This window comes from Centroberyx gerrardi, chromosome 5 (genome assembly GCF_048128805.1).
Source record: "Centroberyx gerrardi isolate f3 chromosome 5, fCenGer3.hap1.cur.20231027, whole genome shotgun sequence".
Classification (NCBI taxonomy): domain Eukaryota; kingdom Metazoa; phylum Chordata; class Actinopteri; order Beryciformes; family Berycidae; genus Centroberyx; species Centroberyx gerrardi.
The window spans coordinates 8,193,879-8,218,111 of record NC_136001.1 but is presented as its reverse complement, the minus strand read 5'-3'; the positions used below and the strand labels follow the sequence as shown (position 1 = coordinate 8,218,111).

The 24,233-nt window shown below is 40.5% G+C and overlaps 1 protein-coding gene across 1 annotated transcript; it reads left to right on the top strand.

Moving 5' to 3' along the window:
* The first annotated feature begins 982 nt into the window (after positions 1-982).
* fam83c (family with sequence similarity 83 member C) lies at positions 983-22,731 on the top strand. The gene is made up of 5 exons (XM_078283664.1): positions 983-2,174; positions 5,618-5,785; positions 8,660-8,784; positions 15,824-16,066; positions 17,706-22,731. The coding sequence occupies exons 1-5, from the start codon at positions 1,665-1,667 to the stop codon at positions 18,523-18,525; spliced, it is 1,866 nt and encodes a 621-aa protein (XP_078139790.1). The 5' UTR covers positions 983-1,664; the 3' UTR covers positions 18,526-22,731.
* Positions 22,732-24,233: the final 1,502 nt, after the last annotated feature.

Below are 24,233 nucleotides of genomic sequence, written 5' to 3'. Positions count from 1 at the left end.
ATAAAAGCATAACATTTGTCACTTGCAAAAAACTGTTCACAGAACAACAAAAATCTAATCAATTACTAACCCTCACTTAGTAATCAGGGCGAAACTCTATCCATAAAATGAATACAATGAATACTAAAACGATTAGATTTTATTATGGTGCATGGTAGTCCTGATGAAAGAGAACCTAGGTAAATTTACTTGACTAAATCATCTATTAAGTTTTTTCAGCTGCGTCAATTCACCAAACCCAAAGCTATGGCAAAGTACCTGCATCTAATATCATTTGCCATCAAACCTTCTATCCAATACATTTTCTATTGCTCAACATGATAAATTATTAGTTATTATTAATTATTAGAAAACTGCAATTTGTACTCATTTAAGCTAAGATATGGCAAGTACCATCCATTAAAGTTCAGTAAACCCTAAGCTGAGGCAAAGTTCCTGCATCTGATGTCATTTGCCACCCAAACTTTGAAATCTGCTTATATCGACTAATTTTCTGGGGACCAAGCGGAGCAATAAGTGATGACTAACAAGATATTATTGCTTGATTAATGTATTCTATTCTATTCTATTCTATGTGATAAATTATTAGACAAAGAGGGATCATCGGTCCTGAATGCTCCCCTGATGCTTTATTTTATCACATATGGCTTCCAAATAAGTTTCTATTACGATAAAAACTATGAGATGAATTTTGGACGCACTTAGGTGTAAGATATGGCAAATGCATACTGTAGTACATTGCTATAGCCAACTGATGCACATGGGTTTTATTGTGAAATTTTTAACCAGAAGTACTTTTATTTTTAATTCTGGCCGGTTTGACAATGGTGTGAGAAGGAGGAGGAGGAGGAGGAGGAGGAGGAGGAGGAGGAGGAGGAGGAGAAAGAGGAAGAGGAGGAGCCAGTACACGTTGGAGACCAGGACAGGACAGGTAGCAACAGGTGAGCAGAAACAGAGAGAGAGAGAGAGGGAGACAAGAGAGACGTAGAGAGAGCAACTGTGCCGAACGGCCCCCGGGAATACAGATCCTGTCTGACACGACAGGGAATTAGAGAAGCGAGGACCATTTCAGCTTTCACCGTGTCGGAGGGGAAACTACTCTTTATTCTCCTGCTTATTGGATTATTGCGCGCTTGTAACCCTGGCGGAAAAAAACACTGTCATATTCCTATAATAGCAGTGAGGCTCAATGGTGAGTTAACTGTGACCTTATTGTGCTTAATTTATTTAATCTCTTATAGTAACACTAGGATATTCCTATAATACCTACATAGGGACGTATAGCCTACTGTGTGTGTGGTAGTGAGTTTAGTGACCGTATGGTATATTTTTGATCTCCTATAGTATCACTAGCCTATAATATGCCTATGGGCCTCGCATTCTTATTATATTCCTATAGGGACTTGCAGTGTTTGTGTTGTACTCAATGGTGAGTTCATAGAAACCTTATCGCGCTTAATGGTAATTTTCTTTCATCTCCCATTTTATAATGTCCCTGCAACATCCTTATAGTTTCTTCTAGGTTTGCTGTGATATTTCTATAGTGTCCTCCCAAAACTTTTAATAGGATTACTAGGCTATAGTTCTTTTTTCGTAAGACCAGGAGAGACTTGTATTGGGGACTTGAGCGACTATAAAATCCTTGTGCTGACGACAAGAGCACCATGATCAGCTCGGAGGGCCTGCGGCCGGCCACCAACGGCAGGAAGCCGCTGGGCAAGCTCGCCTCCCGGCTGGAGGAGGTGAAGAACCCGTGGCGGCAGGTCTCCACGCTGGAGCTGAGCCACAACGAGGCGGCCCGGCTGGCGACGGACGCGCTGCTGGAGCAGGGCGAGAAGGAGTACCGCAGGGTGCTGACCGAGGAGAGGGAGCTCAACTTCCTCTCCCCGCTGGAGATCCGCTACATCACCCAGCATGCGGCCAAGACCTGCGAGGAGAGCAACGGCGGGCCCAACGGCAACGACCGGGACATCGGGGACGGAGACGCCGTGTCGGAGCTCACCTCCGGGACTTACTTCCCCATGATGTCCGACGAGGAGCCGCCTATGCTGGAGCTCGGCTGGCCGGACTCCCCGGCGAGATACGGACCGTCGGAGACGCAGATCTACTTCCAGAGGGACAAGTCCCACAACGTCAAAGACCTCATCAGGTCCCTGATAAACAAAGCCAAAAAGGTAAGGTGGCACAGTGGTTCCCAAACTGGGGTCCCGGGCCCTGCAGGGGGGTCCCCCAGGAAAATGAGAAGTAGGCTAGATAGATTTCAATGTCATTTCATTGAGCTGCCTTGATCTGATGTTCTCAAAAGCAGTAGCACTACTTAGGGTGTGTATAAAGCCTGGAAATAAGAAATAATTTGTTTTGTTCACAAAAGATGGCAAAGTAAACGAAATGTATGTTTTTATTTATTAAAATGAGAGAAACAGGAGCTCCAATAAATAACCTGTAGACTATATAGCCTATTGTTAATTTTCCGTTTGATCTTTCATCATAGGCTGATATGATTAATACTGTCTTATAGCCTAAGTTCATATGGACATGGCACATAGCCTAAATAAGCCCTAATCAATCAATCACTGATAGGAGAGTGAGGGTGTTAAGCTAAAGACTGTTGTGATCAGAGGCGTCACACTTATCTCCCCACCTAAAGTATAAACTAGTTGTCCAATTCTGTACAAAATTATATAACAACAAAGATCTTCTCACATGGAGGAGTCTCAGACAGGCTCTGGTCCCTGGCTCCCAAAGGTGAGTCCAGGGACCTCCAGGAGTCCTGAGATGGTTCCAGGGGGTCCCTCAGCAAAATGAGGCATAGTTTAATTTCACTGTGATATCACTCACTAGAGGTCAGCACAGTTAGGGAATACATAAGGGTGGCTCTTTTATCAGGTTTCACTCACCTACTGTTTCCTGCACCTACAGTATAGATAGTTATGTAATTATGTATGAAGGCATATCTAAGTGTCCATGGGAGGAAATCTTGTCAATTGTCAGTTTGTGGTCTAATGTGTATCTATGAGGAGAATCCTTAACGTAAAATTGTGGCAAAGTTGTTTCTATATTACTCCTCTGAAAAAAAATATTTTTAACCCACATTCAGGTAGCAAAATAGTCTTTCCAGTGCTGTTTACCAATCCCATGAGACTATTGGGTGAGGATAAGAAGAACAAAACATCAGCAGTCTAAAACAAAAAATCGATAATGTCATGATGGTGTCCTGACAAACAGCAAGACAACAGAGGTGCTCTCTGCAAATCATTAGGCCTTCCAGTGTGTGTGTGTGTGTGTGCGTATGTATGTCAACTGTCAATTGGGTGTTTTTGTGTTTTTTCCTTCCCACCTGAGCGCATTAATTTCTCCCTCAAGTGGTTTTCGCTTCATTTGCTTACAAACAAATGCAGCAGCAGCAGCAGGCGTGCGCCGGCCCGTCCTCCTGCCTGCTGTCATGTTTGATCAGCTCTTATCTCTCTGCGACTCCGCAGGCAGACAGACCGGTCCGCCAGTCATTTAGTAACTGACCTCAATTCACGGAAAGTTTTGAGAGGCTTTTTCCGATCGCTGGCTTTAAAGTACGATAGCTAAGTTTATATGGCAGGTATGACTGCAACTTTGTGGCAGTGCTGCACGCTGTAAAAACTCAGCGCAGTTCAACTCATCTTTTTAATCATTAACTCAGTGTAAACAGATGTGTTTGTCCATTTCAGCTTACAAGTGCTCGTTATCAGCGCCATAACTTCCAATCATGAGTTCATGACTTGTGACTTCAAATTATGAGTTGATTATGAGCATTCAGTAAACCGATCATATAACAATTTTATATGAAACATTGTCAGTTTATTAGCAGACTCCCCGGCACACATTGTGTTCGAGTTAACTTTTCTTCTCCTTGTTTCTTTCTTCTTGCAGTAAAGTGAAAGGATAGAGACTTAGTTATGTATGCATGTTAGGTGAATCTATTTCTGATGCAAAATGAAAATAATGATGACATGATGCGCTCAATATGCTTCAAAATTTAGAAATACTGTAAGGTGGAGTAGCCATCCTTGCGCTCACATTTATGCTGAGTCAGCTGCTTACCTCTCAGCATTCAGTATCATTATTTTTTGACACATGAACAACTGACAGTAAAAACCTCCTTACTGAAGAACAGCTGACACTGGAATGCAGCTCATCAATTAGTGGATTCATGCTGATAAACACTTAAACACTAAACACATAACTGGACATTTGCTGATTGAACTTTGTGCATTTTGCGACAATACTTTCATCCCTTTTGAGTGTGTGTGTGTGTGTGTCTGTGTGCGGATGCAGCATACATTCTTGTGTGTTTATGAATGTGACATAACATATACCATTTGGTATATATACTGTTTTCTCCAAAGATGCTCACACCACCATGCTGCATGTGAAGAGTTTATTTTTAGAATGAGATCTCCACCATTTGAATAAAACTGACAAACACTCTTACAAAATGATTGCTGGCATGAAAGTAAAGAACATTACAGGTTACTATCAAACATAGGAGATATTGTAAGTCCTTCGCTTACAAACCAGTTACATTTTTGAAGTTAGAATCATCTTGTGCTTTTGAAATATTGACTCATAAATTCCAGGTAGCAGAAGTTTTACAAAGTGGGCATGAAGCATTTTGGTATGAATCTACACTTTCATCCCAACAGCCATCAGTATTTTAAACAAACAATGAAACACATAAACACAGTCATCATTTGCACATTGACACATGCACTTTTACTCACTTTTACCTCCAATCTGATGTATGTTTTTAACCCTTATGTCTGTTTATTTGTTTTTATGCGGTATGTCTTTTTATGTCTTTTTTTTCCTTCCTCTTTTATGAGCCACGTCAAACACAATTTTCTGTCATGCTCTGTGATAGACAATGAAGTTTCTGAATCTGAATCTGAATCTGAAACCCCTTCTTTATTATTTTAGCATGGGTGGCTAAGAAATTAGCTTTTTTTAGAGGGTGCTTTTTGCCCCCTTGGTCTCATGTTTTGGGGCATTTTGGTCCTTTTGGGGGCAATTTTATTGAACTATGAAATAACGCATTTGCATTGCATATTGGCAAATAAACACTCAATTTGTACCACAAAGATCTGTTTTATTTGAATTTAAATCATAATATACCATCATGAAAATGGAGTAACAACCAAAGCCTCAGGCTGCAGTGCTCGGTTTTTTACTGATCAAAAAGCGCTTCATGTTTCTCACTCATACACTCATAACGCACTGTAAAGAGTCACCTGGTCATCGGCTCCCACAAATCAACTATGGTGGCCCACAGGGGACAGTAGTTGCATTCACACATGAATACATGACAATGCAATGAAAAAACAGGGTGAAAATGGAAACAGGGTGAAATGGAAAAAAGGGCAGTCCAATATATTAGGGGCATTTTTTACCCCTTCATAATTGTACCAAGCATTGTATGAATTTTAAGATTCTCACTGTCCCTTGTGGCCCCAGTGGGAATGAAACCCCCTGACCCTGACAGTGTCAGTGCTGTGCTCTCTGCATGAAGGGGTACATAGGACCACACTCATGAAATCTTCATGAAGTCCTGCATGCTCACGTCTCTCTGTCCTCCTCCCCGCTCCAGGTGATAGCGCTGGTGATGGACGTGTTCACAGACGTGGACCTGCTGTGTGATCTGATGGAGGCGTCCAACAAGCGCAGAGTCCCCGTCTACATCCTGCTGGATGAGAAGCACCTCAGCTACTTCACCGACATGTGCTCCGCACTCGACATCCAGAGCTCACACCTCAGTGTAAGCAGAGGGCAGATTAGGCTTTCAGTTATACAAACATGTCTGCTCTGGAGGCAGAAATCATCTCATTGGTTGAGTTAAACCTCAGTGGGCGGAGCCAAAGAACCACAGTTTTTCTGACTAAGTAACATTAGGCTGAAGCCCAGTGAAAAAAGACAAGAGATAAGATTGGAGGAAGCTAATATTATGAAACCTAGCGCTCTGCTACTAACTGAAAAAATGCAGTTCAACCATTCTAAGTTAATTGGGTTAGCTAGTTAGCCTAGCTGACCTTGCAAGTTCAAATTAAGATAAGATGCACTTTATTGATCCCCTAGGGGAAATTCAGATTTTTTTTTGCAATACTAGCCTATAGCTATCTAGGTAAGCTAGTTAGCTAGCTGCTGACCTTCAACATCATGAATGCCATGAATGAATGAATGAAAAAAACAGAAGTCATTGCCCTTTATATTTGTATTTATATTTTGACCAGAATTCCTTCTTTGCTCTTCAAGTTTAGCAGTTAGCTAACTTGCACTCTGGAAAACTGTGGTTCTTTGTCTCCGCCCACTGAGGTTTAACTCAGTGTGTGTGTGTGTGTGTGTGTGTGTGTGTGTGTGTGCGGGGGGGATTTTGCTATCTCAGCGACATATGCTCAACTTCCAGAACTCACACTAGAGTGTAAGAGAGAAGGAATTGAGGGTTTAGCCTGTAGGGATTTTAGGAGTGTGTTGGTTTATGTGTATGCGTTTCGGGTAGCTTTGGAGTTTATATGTGTGTGGGTGTGTGTGTGTGTGTGTGCGTGTGTGTGTGTATATGTGTGTGTGTGTGTGTGTGTGTGTGTGTGTGTGCTGGAGGAGAGGACCTTATCTACTTCACTCTCATGATATGGAGAGTTAGCTGGTGTCTTGGTGTCTTTATATAGGTGTGTGTGTGCGTGTGTGTGTGTGTGTGCTGGAGGAGAGGACGTGTCTTGGTGTCTTTGTATATGTGTGTGTGGTGTGTGGGATTGTGGGTAGAATGCAGGATATAGGGTGTGAGATTGTTGAAAGCGTGGGTACATAGCAGTTGAGTGTATGTGTGAAAGTGTGTGTGTGTGTGTGTATGTACGTGAGAGACAGACAGTGTTTGTGTCTATGTGTGCAAGCACAGGCTGGTCACGAAATGGCGAGATGTTGGACGGGCATGACAGGCTGTAAATAAAATGATGGAAGAAAGAAGGGAGGGATGGAAAAAAGGAGGGACAGAGGTTGACAGATTATGTAATGTGTCCTGACAAAATGATTGGATTTTGTCTTTGAATCAACACAGTCTCACAAAATCTTGTGAAATGAGCACAAACTATGAAACACAGATTATTTGTTATGGACATGAATTATGTGAACATCACCTTTCTCTGCCATGAAAGGATTATGTGACAACAGCACAAATTAGACACGACATTTCCTTTTTTTTTTCACGTGAAACGGTGAGCTAACAGTAAGTTCTGGCAAGTAAAACAACTTAGGTTCAGGTTAGGTTAAGGCTACTAAATATTTGGTTAAGGTTTGGCAATTAAAACATAAAACAACTTGGTTAGGGTTGGGGAAAGGTTTTGGTCATGGTTAAATAAGAAAAACGTTCGATGAAAATGAAAACTTCACTCACAGTAGAAAACTTCTCAAACTGTTGTCACAGGGGTTGAAGGTAAATGTCTCCGCCCCTCCATCCGCCCCCCGACATCCACACTTACTTTCCACCGCACTATTTCAATGTCAAACTCCTCCCTGTTTCTAGTCGTGTCTCCTCCACATAATCCTTGACATCGTGCTTATTTAAAACAATTTTGTGAGACCAGGCTGCTGTGAACACGTATTTGCCTGTGTTTTCTATGCATAGCCAGACTCTCTTAGAAAACAGTGGATGAAGTTGCTTTAATGTAGGCGGCAACTGTTCTGATGGAGCGATCCAATTTTGCGTCAAGCAGTCATGTTTGTTGACCTCGTTCGCCTGTGTCAGTCCCCCTGATGAGCGGAACAGCACCTGCCTCTCTTGCATTCAAGTGGTTCACCATCCGATTAGCCAGAACAGCTCAAGCTTTGAGCAGAATATGATGGATGAGGGAAAATGATAAACCAAATCCCTCACTGCCAGACCTCGCTGTGAAGGACGTCACTCGAGCTGGATGGCTCTTTGTGTCACACATGGTTTGACGAATTAAATCACACCAATATTCTTCACCGTGTTTTTTATATCGCCTGCTCAGTCTGTTAGTGTTTCTCTTCTCTTTCTATGTTTTATCATTTTTATATGTACAAACACATGGACTGCAAATGCTTGGTAGTTTAAGAATTCATTTTATTAGCCAAGTAAGTTTGCACATATAGGGAATATAACTTGCCGGTGGCTTCTATAGGCCACATTAAATATTAAGCAACACAAAATTATTACTGTTAAGAATTAAAGTAGAAATGTAGGGAATAGGTCTCTTTTTGAGGTAGTATGTAAACAAAGTAGTATAGAAGCAGTATAGAAAAAGTACATAAAACAGTGCATAAAAAAAGAAAAAAAAAGAAGAAATAAGCAAAATAGTTGTATTCATTGATGTTTTTCTAGTTGATGCTGGTGCTGTTTTGTTGATGTGTTTGTTACTGCTGTTGTTGATGGTGTTGTGGTGGTGAGGCTGTTGATGGTGTAGATGATGAAATATTGTTTTTGGTGCTCCTTGTTCAGTGTTGTGTGTGTGACTGTGTGTGTGTGTGGTGTGTCTGTCAGCGTATGTATCAGAATTAGGCTGCAAAATATCTAAAAGTGTATTTTCCATCTTCCTCATACTTTCTACTTCTGCTGTGTGTACACATATGTGCGTGTGTGTGTGTCTAACTGTGGTGTGTGTGTGTGTGTGTCTCTATGCAGAACATGCGTATCCGCAGTGTGTGTGGGGACACATACTGCACCAAGAGCGGCAAGAAGTTCACTGGTCAGGTCCAGGAGAAGTTTATGATCATCGACTGTGAAGAGGTCATCGCTGGGTCATACAGGTGAGGAAGCAACACACACACACACACACTCACACACACACACACACACACACACACATACACACACACACACACTAACAACCATGCACACACATTCTCACTCACTTCTCTGTCTTTCGCTCATTGCTGACATTTGTCTTTCACTCATTCATTCATTGAAATGGATTTTAAAGGAAAAGCCAACCTAAAAACTTGCATTTCTGGGCCCACTTTGTTGTTTGGTGGTGTACTTTTGTTTTTCCTGAGGATAACTGACCAAACACAGACAATGTGATGTCACGTCGAGATAAGTCCAGTGCAGCTACAATGGAGTTTGATAGCAGAAAACAACTTGGGTTGTTTTTTCATTTAGTAGCAGGTTGTTGAAAGTCATTTGGGGAAACTTAAGAAATCTCTAACTGAAGTAGAAGCAGACAAGGCAGGTCGAGGGAAATTGGGTTCACAAAAAAAAAGTAAATTACAACACTCCATCACAAAATAACTCCTGGAACGCAGTGAACCTCACAGATTGCTGATATCTAACAGTGTAGGAGGATCTGAGGGAGGATTTTCTCCGTAAAAGAAAGGAGAGAGAGAAAGAGAGAGAATAGTAGGACTGTAACAGTGGTGGAGACTAGGTAGAGGAAGGAGAAGCTACAGAAACACACACACACACAGTCAATACAACATCAAATATATCAAACATAACAAGCTTAGGTGTCTAATAACAAAAGAGTCAGTGAACTCATGTCATTTAACAGCTTGACATTTAGTTTGCATGCTTCCTTCCTGATAAGCAGGACTAACACGACACACAGTGGATAAGGAAGAAGCCATGGCGCCAGCTAAGCCTTGGAGCCATAATAAGTTTGCAAATTTCTCTGTACAATGCTCGGTACAATGCTTGTCTTGTGCAGCTGGCTGACTGCGCTACTGTTAGCTAGGAGCTGTTGGGGTTATTTGAAGCTGTTAAGAGAATACCTGAGCAGCACCTGTAATTACAGCGACACGCTCAATAAGTGGACAAGTGCAAAAGCATGCTCAGTGAACGCAATAATGAAACATAAAAGGAAGGACGTCACCAATGTGATTTTTCATGTTTTTCTTATTTCAGGATTTTAGTGTTTTTTTGTTTTTTTTTTGTGCGTGCGACTGTTGTTCAAGTTCCTTTTTCTTGCCACATTGCCAGGCAGCTGCAATTTGATTTCAGTACAGATGAAGAGAAAAAAACAACACTTTATAACCACATAACTATAGAGCAACAGTGAACTGAATGTAAACACAATGGACTGACAACTCATGATGCAACAGTGCCAAACACCAGTGGTGGAAACAGTACTAAAATGTCCAAGTAGAAGTATTGTTACTTTGCTGATATTTTGCTTAAGTAGAAGTAAAAGGACTAGTGTAAAAATCTACATAAGTAAAAGTAAAAAGTAGCTAAAAAAGTAAAAGTTACTGAGTTACTTTTTAGAAAAGAGAAAGTTGTTAGCTGTGATCTTTTCCAAGTGAATCTAAAAGGACGAGAGTTCAAACTACATTCTTTTAATTGAAAAATGTTGAAATTACAAAATAAAGTGCACAAAGAAAGTAAAGCCAGATGACTCTTCTCTTCTCTGCTGACTGACTGTTCACTGCAAATGGATCCACAGTTTTTCAGATTGCGTCGGCCCAGTTTCTGATGCCTATGGAGAGCCACAAAATCTGAACTCTGTAATGGATGTGATTTAAAATGTAGCTAAGTACAATACTGTAATCAGTTACTTCCACCTTTGCCAAACCCCTACACTGTAATAGAAATTCACATTGACATGCCAAGGCGCCTAACTTTGGGAAAGCACGAGGGAGGGGAGTCCAGCTTTGAGGAAGATATCTTGATCATACTCCTTCACAATTTCATTTTCACTATTTAGCCACCAGTCTTATTGAGAGCAAATCACAATAAGTGCAGCAATAATTATACGCTTAAATTCCTACATCACTAACATTACAAGCAGCCAGTAGTAAGGAGTGCAAGGGTCAAAGCAACACCACCTGACATTTTGCAGACGCAACAAATATTTCTGTGTATATATCTTCCCACAATGATCATCTATAGAAAAGGCAGAAAACAGATTTTTTGGGGACTTTGTTAGTAAGAATCCTGACTGAAAGAATAAGGCTTGCAGTAACATTCAGTTCCCCTTCTCTCTCTCTGCATGTTTTGTTCATGGGAGGCTCCTTTGTAGGTCTGGAGAACTATGGAAAATGAATGTGGTGATTCCCAGAAAAGTCCTGAAAAATTTTGGGATTAGATAAAAAAAAAAGTCTGTAAAAGTACTGGAAGAAAACGTTGCATCCCGATACTGCTTCCATTGTAACAGGATATCTCTTGTACTATACATACAGTACTATACTGTATTATATTGTAAAGATCTGAGGAAAGTGTGAAATTTGAAATAGAAAATTTATGGCAACTATTCCTGTCTCTGTTGTTAGCTCAACTTCAGCTTCACACTTAGCTTCGACTCTTCCTCCCTCCATTTTGTGTCGCTGTGTTTGCATTTCATTCCCACAGGGAGAAGTGTGTGTGCATGCATGTGTGTGATTGTGGGTAATATGCATGTGTGTGTGTGCGCTAGTGTGCACATGTACGCTTATGTTTATGTGCATGTATGCATGTGTGCCAGTGTGCATGTGTCAGTGTGTGTGTGTGTGTGTGTGTGTGTGTGTGTGTGTGTGTGCAAGTGGAATAGTTAATAGTGCAACTGCTAGACAAATAGTGTTGTGGAACTCTAGGGATTTTAACAGCTTAGTGTCACAGAAAGGGAGAGAGAGAGAGAGAGGAAGATGTATAGAAAGAGAGACTGGCTGCGAGAGAAAGAGAGGAGGTAGGAAAGCAGAAAAACAGAGAGATGGAAAGAGGGAGAAAGAGGGGGAAAGGAAAGGAGGGAAAAAGTGACAAATAACAGAGAGAGAGAGAGTTAGCCAAAACCATAAGCCATTCTCATTTAAAGGGGAATCTGTAGCTTTTTGTGCACCACATAAATCCCATTTACTATTTGACATTTTAAGGCCGACTCTTCGGTTGGTCATTGTGTCCTGTAACCTTCTGCATGCTGGAGACACACACAGCCCATCCAGATGCTTGCTGGGTACATCTAACTGGCCCAGCAAGCACGTCAACCCAAACAAACACAACATTTTCACAATATGCTATTATCACATGGTAAAGAATCATATTAAAACAGCTTTGGAAACATTGTCTTGGATTGATATCAGAAAGATATTTAGGTCCTGATTTCACTAAACTACGGACGACTACGGACATCGTCTCAACTTTCATTTTACCACTAGATTCTAGTTTTTTAAAGGTGGTGCAGGCCGTCGGATCAACATCTATTCAGCATCAAAATGCTTGCTTTGTGCCAATCTCTCACATTATTTTGACATTGGAGACAGACATATCTAAAAGTTGACGTCACTAACATCATGAAAGTCTAGTAAACATACGAAACCAATGTTTAGAAACTGTATGGTTCACAACTGAATATGTGGATTGAATGGGATTCTGCGAGTGCAGCCTATTGTTGTTCCTGCGTAGCGCTTGGTCCTGCCTCTTCATGTGTATCTATGCTGTAGAGCTGAACATTAATCAGAAAAAAATTGAAATTGCAATATGATCTTCTGCAATTTCCAAGTCGCAGAGGCTGCAATTAATTGCCTAAGAGAGAGAGGAGCGTCCAAACTGGATTTCTGAACAAGGTGTTTTAGAGCTGCAGGTAATCATTGGTCCATGAATCAAAACCTTTCATCATACTCAAACTCAGTGAATCCTGCACACTGACATCTATTATTATTACACTATCTAAAAGTGATTTTAACAAAATCACTTTTCTTTGAACAATTTTCAAGAAGAACTTGTGATGATATGAATACAGTTAGATTTGTTGTCAATATCTTTCAGCCCTACTATGCTGTGTGTGTTACTGTATAGCAATTCATCCTCTTATTGTCTTATAGTGACCTTTCACTGTATATCCCAAATATCAGCTTGTCAGGAACTGAGATAAGAAGTGGTTGATCTTTCTAACTGACACTCACATATCATGTTTCCAGTGTCATGAAGTTGAAAATATGAGGTTTTTCCAGGACATCAGTGACGTCAGCGTTCTGTGACTGTGGAGGGGGCGTGGTTTCAGTGTGCCGTGTTTCTACACATTGCCTTTAAGCTGATTGTCGTGACTTCTTACTGAACAAGTGACTTTGTATCAAAAGTAATGATGATTGATGACAGTCGAGATGTTTTCGGCGCAGCTTTGATCCGCGATGCGATGGGCTTCACTTAACTTCTCTTCGTTCCTTTTCCTCTTTACCTTATCACTCGGAAGCATCTGAAACATGTCAGCGATGGTAGTGGCGGAGCGTTTCTATTTGTGGATTACGTGCGGCGGTATCGGTGTGTGGCAATTTAATGGGTTGGGACAGGTATGCAGGTCGAGCTGACAGGTCGAACCATGCGAACTGTGGAATGCATGGGCGAGGTTTCTGTCGCGCTGCCAGGCCGCTCCGTCCAGCCAAATGTTACTGCAGCTGTCTTATCACCGCGGCTCTAACTCCCTTGTATGTTATCGTGAAAAACTCCTTGTAAAGCTAAAATTGAAACCCCCAAAAATGTGATATACTAGGTTTATACACCGATAACTGGGAAGCGCCTGTTCCAGTAAATTTGAAATCCGTGCTTAATCCGTGCTTAGTTTATCTGAAAATAATATTTTTTTATCTCTGTGTTGCTGTTTAATAGATCTGTTATCTTTTATCTGGAAATCCAATTAAATGAAATACCTTAATTATTTACAGAGATAATAAATCACAGAGATAGTGGGCTTGCTCAAATAGATATAGTCATTGCAGCTGAGAAAATAGAAGATATAAAATATATGAGTAACAAGTAATAAGCTGATAGGTGATATATAAGATGTATAAGATGTACCTTTTCAAAAAAACGTAATAAAATCTTAACTGTGTTGTGATTGTTACTGACTCGACTCAGATTAACTTGAACCCTGTTGCTCTTTTTGCACAATCCACAAATGTCTTCCATTATCCAAATAAGTAGCAGTTACATCTCAAATTCAAGGTCCTGCACTGGATATTGGCTATTACTCCAAATCTTCCACCCACTTTAACATCAGTCTGCTCAGCTTATCTTTCAGAAAACAGGCTTGGCCTCCTATAGAAAAGGCGACCCATTTACATAACAGTGCTGGTCTGGCTCAGTGTTACATGACTTCCGCGGTAAAGCGAAGGTGGTTTTGACTGTCAACCTTATTGCAGGCCTTTAAGCTATTACCTTGCCTTGTAACAACACTCAGACCTGCCCTTATGACAAAAACTAAGACCAACTTCATGATTTATGGTTTATGTAATCAAGGTGTGCTCCAATGGATCTTTCTTTAGCAGTGAGGAAAGTTGTCCTGCAGGTTTCTCAAAATGGTTTTTAAAAAATTGCCTGATTGTCTGTGGTATGTTCTCTGTTGAGATTATCAAAGCCCCCATAATATTCAGTTTTCGGGATTTTGTTTTCAAATAAACGATGGCTGAGGATAAGAATAATGTAGTTTCCATCAACAACTCAATTTGTACGACCCTGATTGGCCGACAACTGCAGCTCATTTAATTCAAATGAGGTGAACCTGCTGAGTGGACGCTTTCCAGTTCAAATGCTGCAAACAAACTGTTCTAATTGGATGGATTGAGTAACTCTTCAGTGAGGGAGCCAATCAGGACCAAGTCCAGTTGTGATGCAATTTCCTGGAGTTAGCCTTGAATAAGGTCTTTATTCATCATCTTTGATTAGAAATGTATAAATAGAGGAAAATTTGAATTCTCATAATACGGCCACGTTAAAAGCTATTTATTCAATTCAAATCAGTCTCTCTATGTGGAACCGATTTTCAGGGAGTCTTGATGCAGCAAAGTAACTCTCTCTGACACCTTGTACGCTTAAATATTTGTCTAATTATGAGATGTTTGGTTCATTCCATGGGTGACTCCATTTTCGGCTCATGTGTCCCAGGCCTGCTGGGTAATATGTTGCATTCAGTACAACTCAACTTTGCAGTCTCCCTCCTCCAAGCCCAGTTCTGCTGCTCGGCCTGATCTCTAAAGTGTCCCCAGCTGTCATGACTGCACCTTTCGTCGCTCCTGGCAGATAAGCTGATGAGTCAGCTGATGAGTCAGCTCAGTGACTGTGTTTGACCAGGAAGTTGTTAACACTAAATCCAGGATGATTTGCAATCTGATCACCTTATCATATTTACACAACGGCAGCTAATAGGTATCAAGTCACATTTTGTGTGTTTCGGTCTCCTTTGTTTACACATTTGCATTCACATGACGGCACAGTGTGGAAATTTGATAGTCATAACTGCCAGCACACTTCTGAAACATGTGACACACATTATTTCTATATGTGTATTTGCACACTTCAGCATTGTTCCAGGACGACCACCTTCCCCAGTATTACTGATGTCATTTCCTGTTGTTTCATTTTCTGCCTGTCAGTTTCCTATTTAGTTGTACCTAATTAACGAATTTGAATGCTCAAGATGGGTATCATGTGGGAATTTTAAGAACATAACTAGAACATTAGCCTTTATTTTTATATATTTTCTAAGCATTTCTCTCACAGAAATGTGGGCGGAACATTATGGCTCTGACCATTGAACACCTTATTATTTGTTGCTTGTAAAGATGGTAACTTATTAATTTAAGCGTATTCCGTTCGCGCTTATTGTAAGTCGCTCTGGAGTATGAATGTCAGTTAAATGCCTAAAATGTATGTTGCACACTTGAATATTATTAGAATTAATGAAGTAGGACAGCTAAAATATTTGACCTGGCAAAGAAACAAAGCAAATAAATATCCCCAGGAGCATCAACATGAACCTCACTGTATTAAATGTGTTACCTGTGTTTTCACCTTGGCTCACCACTGAATGACATGTGCGTAGCTCACCAACTTAACACTTAAATATGTCTTTTCCTTGCTTTCCCCCATCTCCCGCCTCTCCTCTAGTTTCACCTGGCTGTCGGCTCAGGTACACAGCAACATGGTGATGCATTTCTCGGGCCGCATCACCGACAGCTTCGACCGGGAGTTCCGCTGTCTGTACGCCGACTCCCAGATCATCGACTGCTTCTACAACCCGGAGGAGGAGGGGCTGCCCTACTACCCGTCGTACCCGGCCATGATGGCACCCGGCATGGGCATGGGCATGGGGCTCGGCCCGGGCCTGGGGCTCGATTTACTCTCTGACAGGTAAGGAACTGGAATCAGATACTTGATTACAGATATTTGAGACGTATACTAAATGTGTATAAATGGCAAGATTTTGCTTATTATAGTCTTCCATCACCATGTCAGTAGGGTTAGGGTTAGGGTTAACAAAATACAAGTTGTCAAGTGATTTTACCTCGTTTCCAGACTTATCAAGCTTATTTCATGATATTTTTAGTCAAATTATCTCACTGCACTGGCAGATAATCTTGCTGGTTTCAATACATTTCACTTGATGCATGACAATATCAAGAAATCATCATAAAACAACAAGAAAATCTTGAAACAAGAAACATTCTCCAAGATAATGTCACTTTAACCAAGTAAATGTCCTGAAACAAGTTACATTATCCTTTATCCATTATCCTACATTATCCCAATAATCAGCCAGTGCAGTAAGATGATTTCAAAGTTTGTCAGTTTTTGCAGTGTACATCAAATAAATAAATGTTGGAGATGAGTTTACCTATGGATAGCTGCTGCAGCGCCTTCTATTTGGCTACAGTACGCTTACACTCTCAAAAATAAGGTGGCATAAGTACTCCTATATGGTACATTAATGTTCCTCACGGTACAACTTGAGTTGTTTATGGAACAATAAGAAAAGAACTCGCTAATTGAGTTCACTTACCCATGGGTAAAATGTAGATAGGCACAACACAACCAGAAACACCGGAACAAGGAACAAGAACGGACCTGGTGCAGCAGCTTAAAATGCCTCAAGTGCTGCAACAAGTGCAGATACGCAAATATTACGCATGCTGTGTAGTTCAGGCATAACACAGCTGGAGAAGTCTGTTTAAGTCACTCCTCTGGTAGAATTACTTTCCTTTGTTCAAATCAAGAGCATGCTTTTGATTTGGCTCCATCAGTATAGCTCGGCCCTCTGTCACAGGATTCACTCCAACAGGTAACTATGCTTTTCGCTAGCATGGACGACACCTGAAGCTTTCGGTCGTGACATGTCTTTGTGAAATTGGTCCAGAGATGGCATAGCGGGACCCCACATACACTCCTACCAGTCTATCCTATCAGAAATCATTTGCAACAAAAGGCATTAGCATCCACACTCGCAGCAGCATGTCAGCATTTGAAGACTGTTATGGTTTTGCATCCACATTCTTGCACATTAACATTAATTTCTCTGTGAGTGGCCTTGAATAGTCAGCTTTTAATATTTTTATATCAGCTATAGTGTTTTTATGTATTCACTTTGCACTTTATAGAAACACTTATCCTGTTCTGTTTTCCCTTCCTATTTATATGCTTTGTATTCTGTATAAATGTATGTATGTGTTATCTTTTTGGGTGACTCTGTTTATGTCTGATTGCACAATTTTTTGACATAACAAAGATTCAAGAACCAAAGAAAGGGAAATCTGCACTCGCAAAAAGACATCTTAATAATAAAAAATATGCCAAGCTGCAAATTTTTATTTGAATTTTTGTAAAATAAATCAATCAAGATATCTTTTTGAGCATATTTGAAATCGATGCACCAGAGAAACCTTATTTTATGTCAATTTTCTTACCCAGCATGTGGACTTAGATTACCTTGACCTTTATTTAAAAAAAAAAAAAATTGTATGCTAATTCAGTATTTCTCTCTCTTCTCCTGCAGGCAGAGGGTGTGTTCGGAGAACTCCAGCAGCCAATCAAGCAGCAGCATGTCCAGCGTGAAGGCCGCACCTGGGATGACCTCTAACACAGTCTACAAGGTCACCCAAAGCCACGACAAGAAGGAGCCAAACAACAACAGTCACCTCAGCCCCGAGAGGAGAGGGGGAGGCGGAGAGAGAGAGAGAGGAGGAGGACAAACCCCCACTCATCAGAATCACACCTCACCGGGAACCCGCGTCATCCCCAACGGAGCGACCAATCACAGCCCGGTTCAGACGTTTGGCCAATCGATAGGCATCGAGTGGACCAAGTCCAACCCGGCGGACTTCCTGCGGCCGAATCTGGCCGGCACCACCTCAAAGTTCCAAGCGCTGGGGTTGTACGACCACAAACCGAACATGTTCCACAGCGCCGGGCTCACCCCCGGCACGCCCAACGCAAACCTAAACCCCAAGACCCAGTCCCCCTCCCCCGCCCCCGACAACAAACTCACCCCCAAGCAGAGGACTCCCTCCACCCCGTTCCTCAACAAGCTCACGGACTTCTTCCTGCCCCCCTCCAGCAAAGAGAAAGACTCATACGCCTTTAGAAACTCGCCCTCTCCCCTCGGCACCTCGCCCTGGGGCGGGCCAGACCTCTCTCAGACAGAGCCGGAGAGCCAGCAGAGCCCGCCGCCGCCCCCTTCTCCGGGCCAGTTGATAAACAGACAGGACCAGAAGCGAATGACGCTGGGCCACAGCAAGCTGGACCTGGTCAACCAATACAACAAGATGAAATCCAAGCAGGTGTACAGCCGCTTTGAGCTCAAGAACACTAATTAAACCGAGGAAGCGAGCAAGTTGGGTCCGCTTGCACCTGCTGTGGAGTAAATATACGCAAACTCGCTCATCCAAACTCAAGAACAGCATCTGAGGGGCAGGTGACTATTCCTATTGTTTCTGTTATTACATTATTGATACATATTGATATACCAACGAACCACCACTGAAAAGTCTTTAAGGACTATGGTTGGATTTCCTAAAACCAAATCTAGATTATATATCTGCTTTCTCAGCTGACATCATCCACAGCATCCCCCCTTGCCTTGCAGTTCCGGTGATACCTGAATAAAATCAAACCTGAGTTGACCTTATTAACATGCGGCCATTTTGAACTTACTCAACGCTCAAGATTATAAATATAAAACTACCATTACTTCTACTCACTTACATAAGTGAGGACTTCAGCTAGATCTAACGGTTACAAAATGAGCTAACAATCTCAGGAACAACAACCACAATGACTGCCTGAATTTACTATGGAAGTTAGCTATCTTACTAGCTAGTTAGCTCCTAGGCTACATCCCAGTAGCTAGTTATAGTGGGCCAAACTATTCCAATGGATTTTTCAGATCCATTGGTTTCTCATATATTTTTTAATGGGGAATCTGTGAAATGATAAATGTCCGATTGGTGCACAACAGTAGGACAGAGCTGAGATACTTGCTCTTCCAGATAGAGTTTGATTTTTGAGTATGATTCAAGTACAAAAATGGCTGTTCAAAATGGCCGCTGTGGGAATAAGGTCCATTGCTGCACTGTTGACACCCAGGGTTCTTCACTTTCTTCACCTCTGGAATAAAAAGAGAAATTGTGATCTGTCTTATTTTAAGATGACTCTGGAAAATACGTTCAACTGAAGTGAAAATACATCACTGTGGGTAGATTTTTTCACTGCCATTACACTCCACGGTCTTCATTAATCAATTTTTATACACACATTGTATTTGTGGAAACAAGTCCAAGCCAAAGCTGTAATTTATTTAAAAAATAATCTTGATGTCACAATCAGCAATTAACATTGATTTTCTCCAATTGTTTGAGATATATCAAAAGCTAAAATAGATTTTTGATAGATGTAATTTTAATTGTTTTATTTTTTCACATTATTTGAAATGATCGTACAGTGTGATCTAGAATAAAGTCAGAGAACTTTCTTTTCCCCAGACCCCAGTACACTGCATAGTCAATGTGCAGCATCTTCAGAATAATAAAACAACATAGAGCATTAGGAGTATATTGATGTGCAATACATCCTTCTTTCTTTCTTTCTTTCTCTGTTGTTTTTACCCCCTACTTACCTGCTTTTATTTATTTCCCGTTTAGCTAGCATTAGGATATTCTTTTAACACTCCTACATTATAGTATAAAACAGCATGTGCCTTGATCGCATTTTAGTCCGTAAACAAACTCCCTTATCCACAGTGACTTAAAATAAGTGTTTATTAAGATGTGCATTCATGTTATAAACCACTGTCACTACAGTGAGCAAACCTTGTAGTAAGTAGTGACAGTACAGTAGCAGAACCAGTGCTACCATTTTCCTGCTGCTGCGGCTTATTAACATTTTCATGAATTAACTGTAAATGTAGAAACTGAAGGGCTTCGTAAGGCCAAGCTGCACAGGCAGCGTTTTCTAGGCAATGGGCAATGTTGCCCTCAGCAGAAATGATGATTGCAGATGAGATAAATCAATGTGGACAATCACTGTGATCGCGGCAGTGACTTTTGAAAATGTACTGTTGGTTGAATTGTGCATTTATATTCTGCATTGCCTCAAAATGTTGCCCAAGTTGTCTAAGTTCATGGCCTTTAAATTAATTTCTGGAGGAAGGTTTCTTCATACTGTACCAGATTTTACAATAAACAGTTTGAAACAGCTGTACAGATTTGTATATAGACCAAACTGACTTCCAGTACTGAATAAAGCAAAATAGATAGTATTATATAGACCAAAATTATTTTATTTACATTATATTATTTTCATTTGCATAATCTTTGGTATTACATTCTTGCTGTAGACCAACAGTGGCAACCGCTGTAGTTCCCACCCTGCCATCCATTCTGCATTAGTGCTACTTTCCAAACAGTTCCTCCTCAGGATGGAGCAGCAGTGCAGCAAGCATGTAAAATGTTGGATTTGCATAATGTCTGACTCGGCTAGAAAACATATTGATGAACACCCTTGATGTTTTCAAACAGAGCGCTGTGCAAAGAGCTCAGACCAAAAAAATCCCAAATAAAGAAAGAAGCAGAAGAAAGAAAATTTGAAATAAGTCAAGGTGGTGAATACTTTTCTAGCCACTGTACATAGTTAACTCTAAATAATTCTAGTCCTCCAGTACAATCTTTATCTTCATATACAGAACAGATGTTTACTGTTGATGCAATAATGGTTGAAAATGACCAACTATTTGAATATGCGTTTTTTGAGTGGTTTTGTTTACCACTCCTTTCAGAATCATTTTGGTTCGTTGACATTGTTATATTAGTACTAGTTGATTTAGCGTATGATAATGAATGTTTTACAAAGAGACTAAGTCAGTTTGTCTGATACTGGACAATTTGCAGACATCAAGTCACTACTTTATGTTTGTCTGGGTAATGTACATGTATTGTATATAGTATATACATCAACCATGGACTCAATGTCAGGAATTTGGGTCATTGTTAAAGAAATGCTTGGCTATTGAACTGCTTAATTTGTTTTTATTTTATTTTATTTTTACATGATGTTATTTTCTGCAGAATGTGAACTTAAGCTTTAACTACTGAGACTGTTTTAGAAAATGTCGTTGTGTCCCAGTTGGTCTGAGTCAGTGAGATGAGCTCTTATGTGACAATATACGTGGATTTATTAAAAACAAATAATTGATGTTAGAGTTGTTATAGATAGGTAACATTAACAGAGACAGGCATTATTGCCTTCACCAGAAAATTCATGTATCAATTTGGTTAAATTGAAAGTGAATTGGCCCGAATCCTGATTCCAATCCATCTTTCAAACTAATTTGTAGTAGTATGCATTGCTGCAAGGTTTCTTAAATGTGACCAAGTTTTAGTCTTACCAGGGTAAGAAATTAACTTTTTTTCACAAGGCATTTTATGGCCTTTGATCTGACTTTTGATCTGAGTTTTAGGGGCATTTTCATCCTTATCGGGGACAATTTTATTAAACTACGAAATTATACATTTGCATATTGGCAAATAAACACTTAATTTGTACCACTAACATTTGTTATATTTTAAATTCTATACCATCACATAAACAGATTAACAAATAGTTTCAACTGAGGATTGCAAGCCTGGTTGTTTTCAGATCACAAACCGCTCCATTTTTAAGATAAGATAAGATAAGATAGCACTTTATTAATGTAATTTATTTTGTCGCCCAGAACGCACCGGAAAGAATCACCGGGTCATTGGCTCCCTATGGTGGCCCACAGGGGACAGTAGTCACATTGACCCATGAATATATGACAACTCAAAGAAAAAAAATAAGAACAGGGTGAATTATTGGGAGCATTTTTTGCCATCTCATTTTAATTGCATGGGCATTTTATGAATTTTCAAGGGAATTTTTGGCCCAAGACTTGTTAATTTCTGACCCTGTGTGAGCCTTGTAGCATGCGAATATATCACATCTTTTGTAATAATGGGACCCATCAGAGGTTTTTTGGTCTTGAAATCCCTTCAGAGTGAAAGGGATATAAAGTTGGGACAAAGATATCACCATCTATCTATCCTCCATCTATCCTTGAGTAGTACTGCAGAGGCCACTACAGTCTAGAAGGTTTCTTCATTTTTTAAGTAGAACTCAAAAGGCCTTTTGTAACGCATGCATCTCAGTCAACTGGTTTACAAGATATTGTTTGTGCCTTCTGACTGCTGAAAAGAGAACAAATTTGACATTTTCCAAACAACTCCTCTCTGTGGCAGAGCAATATTGCCGTTGCAAGCAGCACATACAGTGAAACGTGGGACTTCTACGATGCTCCATCTGTGGCATCGTACTGTAAATATCAAGATGAGACACAATAGATAGATATTCCTATTGTTGTTTTGTTTGTTTGTTTGTTTGTTTGTTTGTTTGTTTGATTGTTGAAAGTGTGTGAGCTAGCGGTAACTGTTACAAGGGCTACTATGAATTGTTAACAGTGTTACAAAACTTTACACAATGATGCAATAAAGATGCTTTTTGATTGGGAACCTGCTTGATATGATGATGATGATGATGATGATGATGATAATGGTGGGTAATGAGTGTAGTGACGATGGTGATGATGGTGATGATGAAGGGCAGAATAATTATATCCACAAATGGATATAATTGCAACTGTTACTATGTTTACACACAGCCTGAAATCTTTAGGACTGATTTATTCTTATTTCTAACAACCTGTCCTGTGAATAACTCAACCAAGCAAGACTTATTTATTTATGAATTATGATTTATTTATTAATAGGGGCAGTGGATATTAATGAACCTTTAAAACCAGATGTAAATATGCCAGATTTAGCCACCGGGCTAATTTTCATCTGTTGTCCCTTGGCAGGTTGATGTCACAGTTAAAATACATGTCACAGTTTTAATGAATCTACATAAAATAATAATAGTATAACCTAGGAAAAGAGAAAAAAAATAGGGAGAGAAAAAATAAAATTAACACCCATCATAACCACTCAAATTAGTTCACAGTACAAAACAGCACATAATACATAAAACTCACTCTACACAATAAACAAGCCCTAAATACATACAAAACAACACATAACATACAGACTAAGCTCATTTGCCCCAATTCTATACAGATTTCTAATTGAATTGTAATTGCCATGTGCATATAAGTTTCTAATCTAATACAAAGACTCAGTTTTCAGTCTCGGCAGGCAATCCACTGGCAGCCAGCATGAGATTTGATTGGCAGGCAGTTCCTCCAACCAGCGAGCCATATCTTTTCCTTTCTCTAGAGCTCACAGGTAGCGGCAGACCTTGTGGGTTGATTAGGAAGTCATGTGACTTTGGAAGAAGAGGCAAAAGGTTTGATTATTTGGCATTATGCTTGTGTCCCGGACAATGAACCTGACACCGTGAAAGAGAAACCCTGGAGAGTCTGGCGTTGATGAGTTGCAACTGTCATTTATTTTGCTTTTTGTGATCTAACCTCAACAGAAGAGGTTCTTCAGCTGAAACCGGCTGCTGGTCTCATTTTACATTTATGTTTTAGGCATTCAGCTGACTTTTCTTCAGAGTGGCATACACAGTGCCACAGTAGAATAGGTTTTCTAGATCACTAACATTACGAGAAACCCAAAGTATCCCCATTATTGGGCAATAGCGTCAAATGGAGTCTACACCAAAGTTTTGTTCTATGTTCTGATTCAATAAAGCTTTTTGAATTCGTAAACCTAGTCTTTCCTGATTGACCTAAGGACTAACTGATGTACCCCTTATTAAAAATGAAAAGGAGATGCCAATAATTTGGTTCTGTGGCTATAAGAGCAGTGGTCTTGCAGAGGACAGAGTCTGTCAGCCTGTGGTCAGTAGTGGGTCAGTGCGGGCCGTGCGCGGGCCAGTGGGGCGAGTGGGATCACCTTTCACCGCTGAGCCCCGGCCCTCCAGCACATGCATGTTTTCCTGTCAGGAAATTGAGCCCAGGGGCTGGGTTGCAGCTATTTGTAGACTGAGAAACATTAGGGGCAAGCAGGGC

Bases quoted from the DNA above. Each gene is read 5' to 3' on its own strand.
- fam83c (XM_078283664.1), top strand. From the start codon at position 1,665: ATGATCAGCTCGGAGGGCCTGCGGCCGGCCACCAACGGCAGGAAGCCG. The intron at 2,175-5,617 runs GTAAGGTGGCAC...TCCCCGCTCCAG, and splicing joins TGATAAACAAAGCCAAAAAG to GTGATAGCGCTGGTGATGGA. The intron at 8,785-15,823 runs GTGAGGAAGCAA...CCTCTCCTCTAG, and splicing joins GTCATCGCTGGGTCATACAG to TTTCACCTGGCTGTCGGCTC.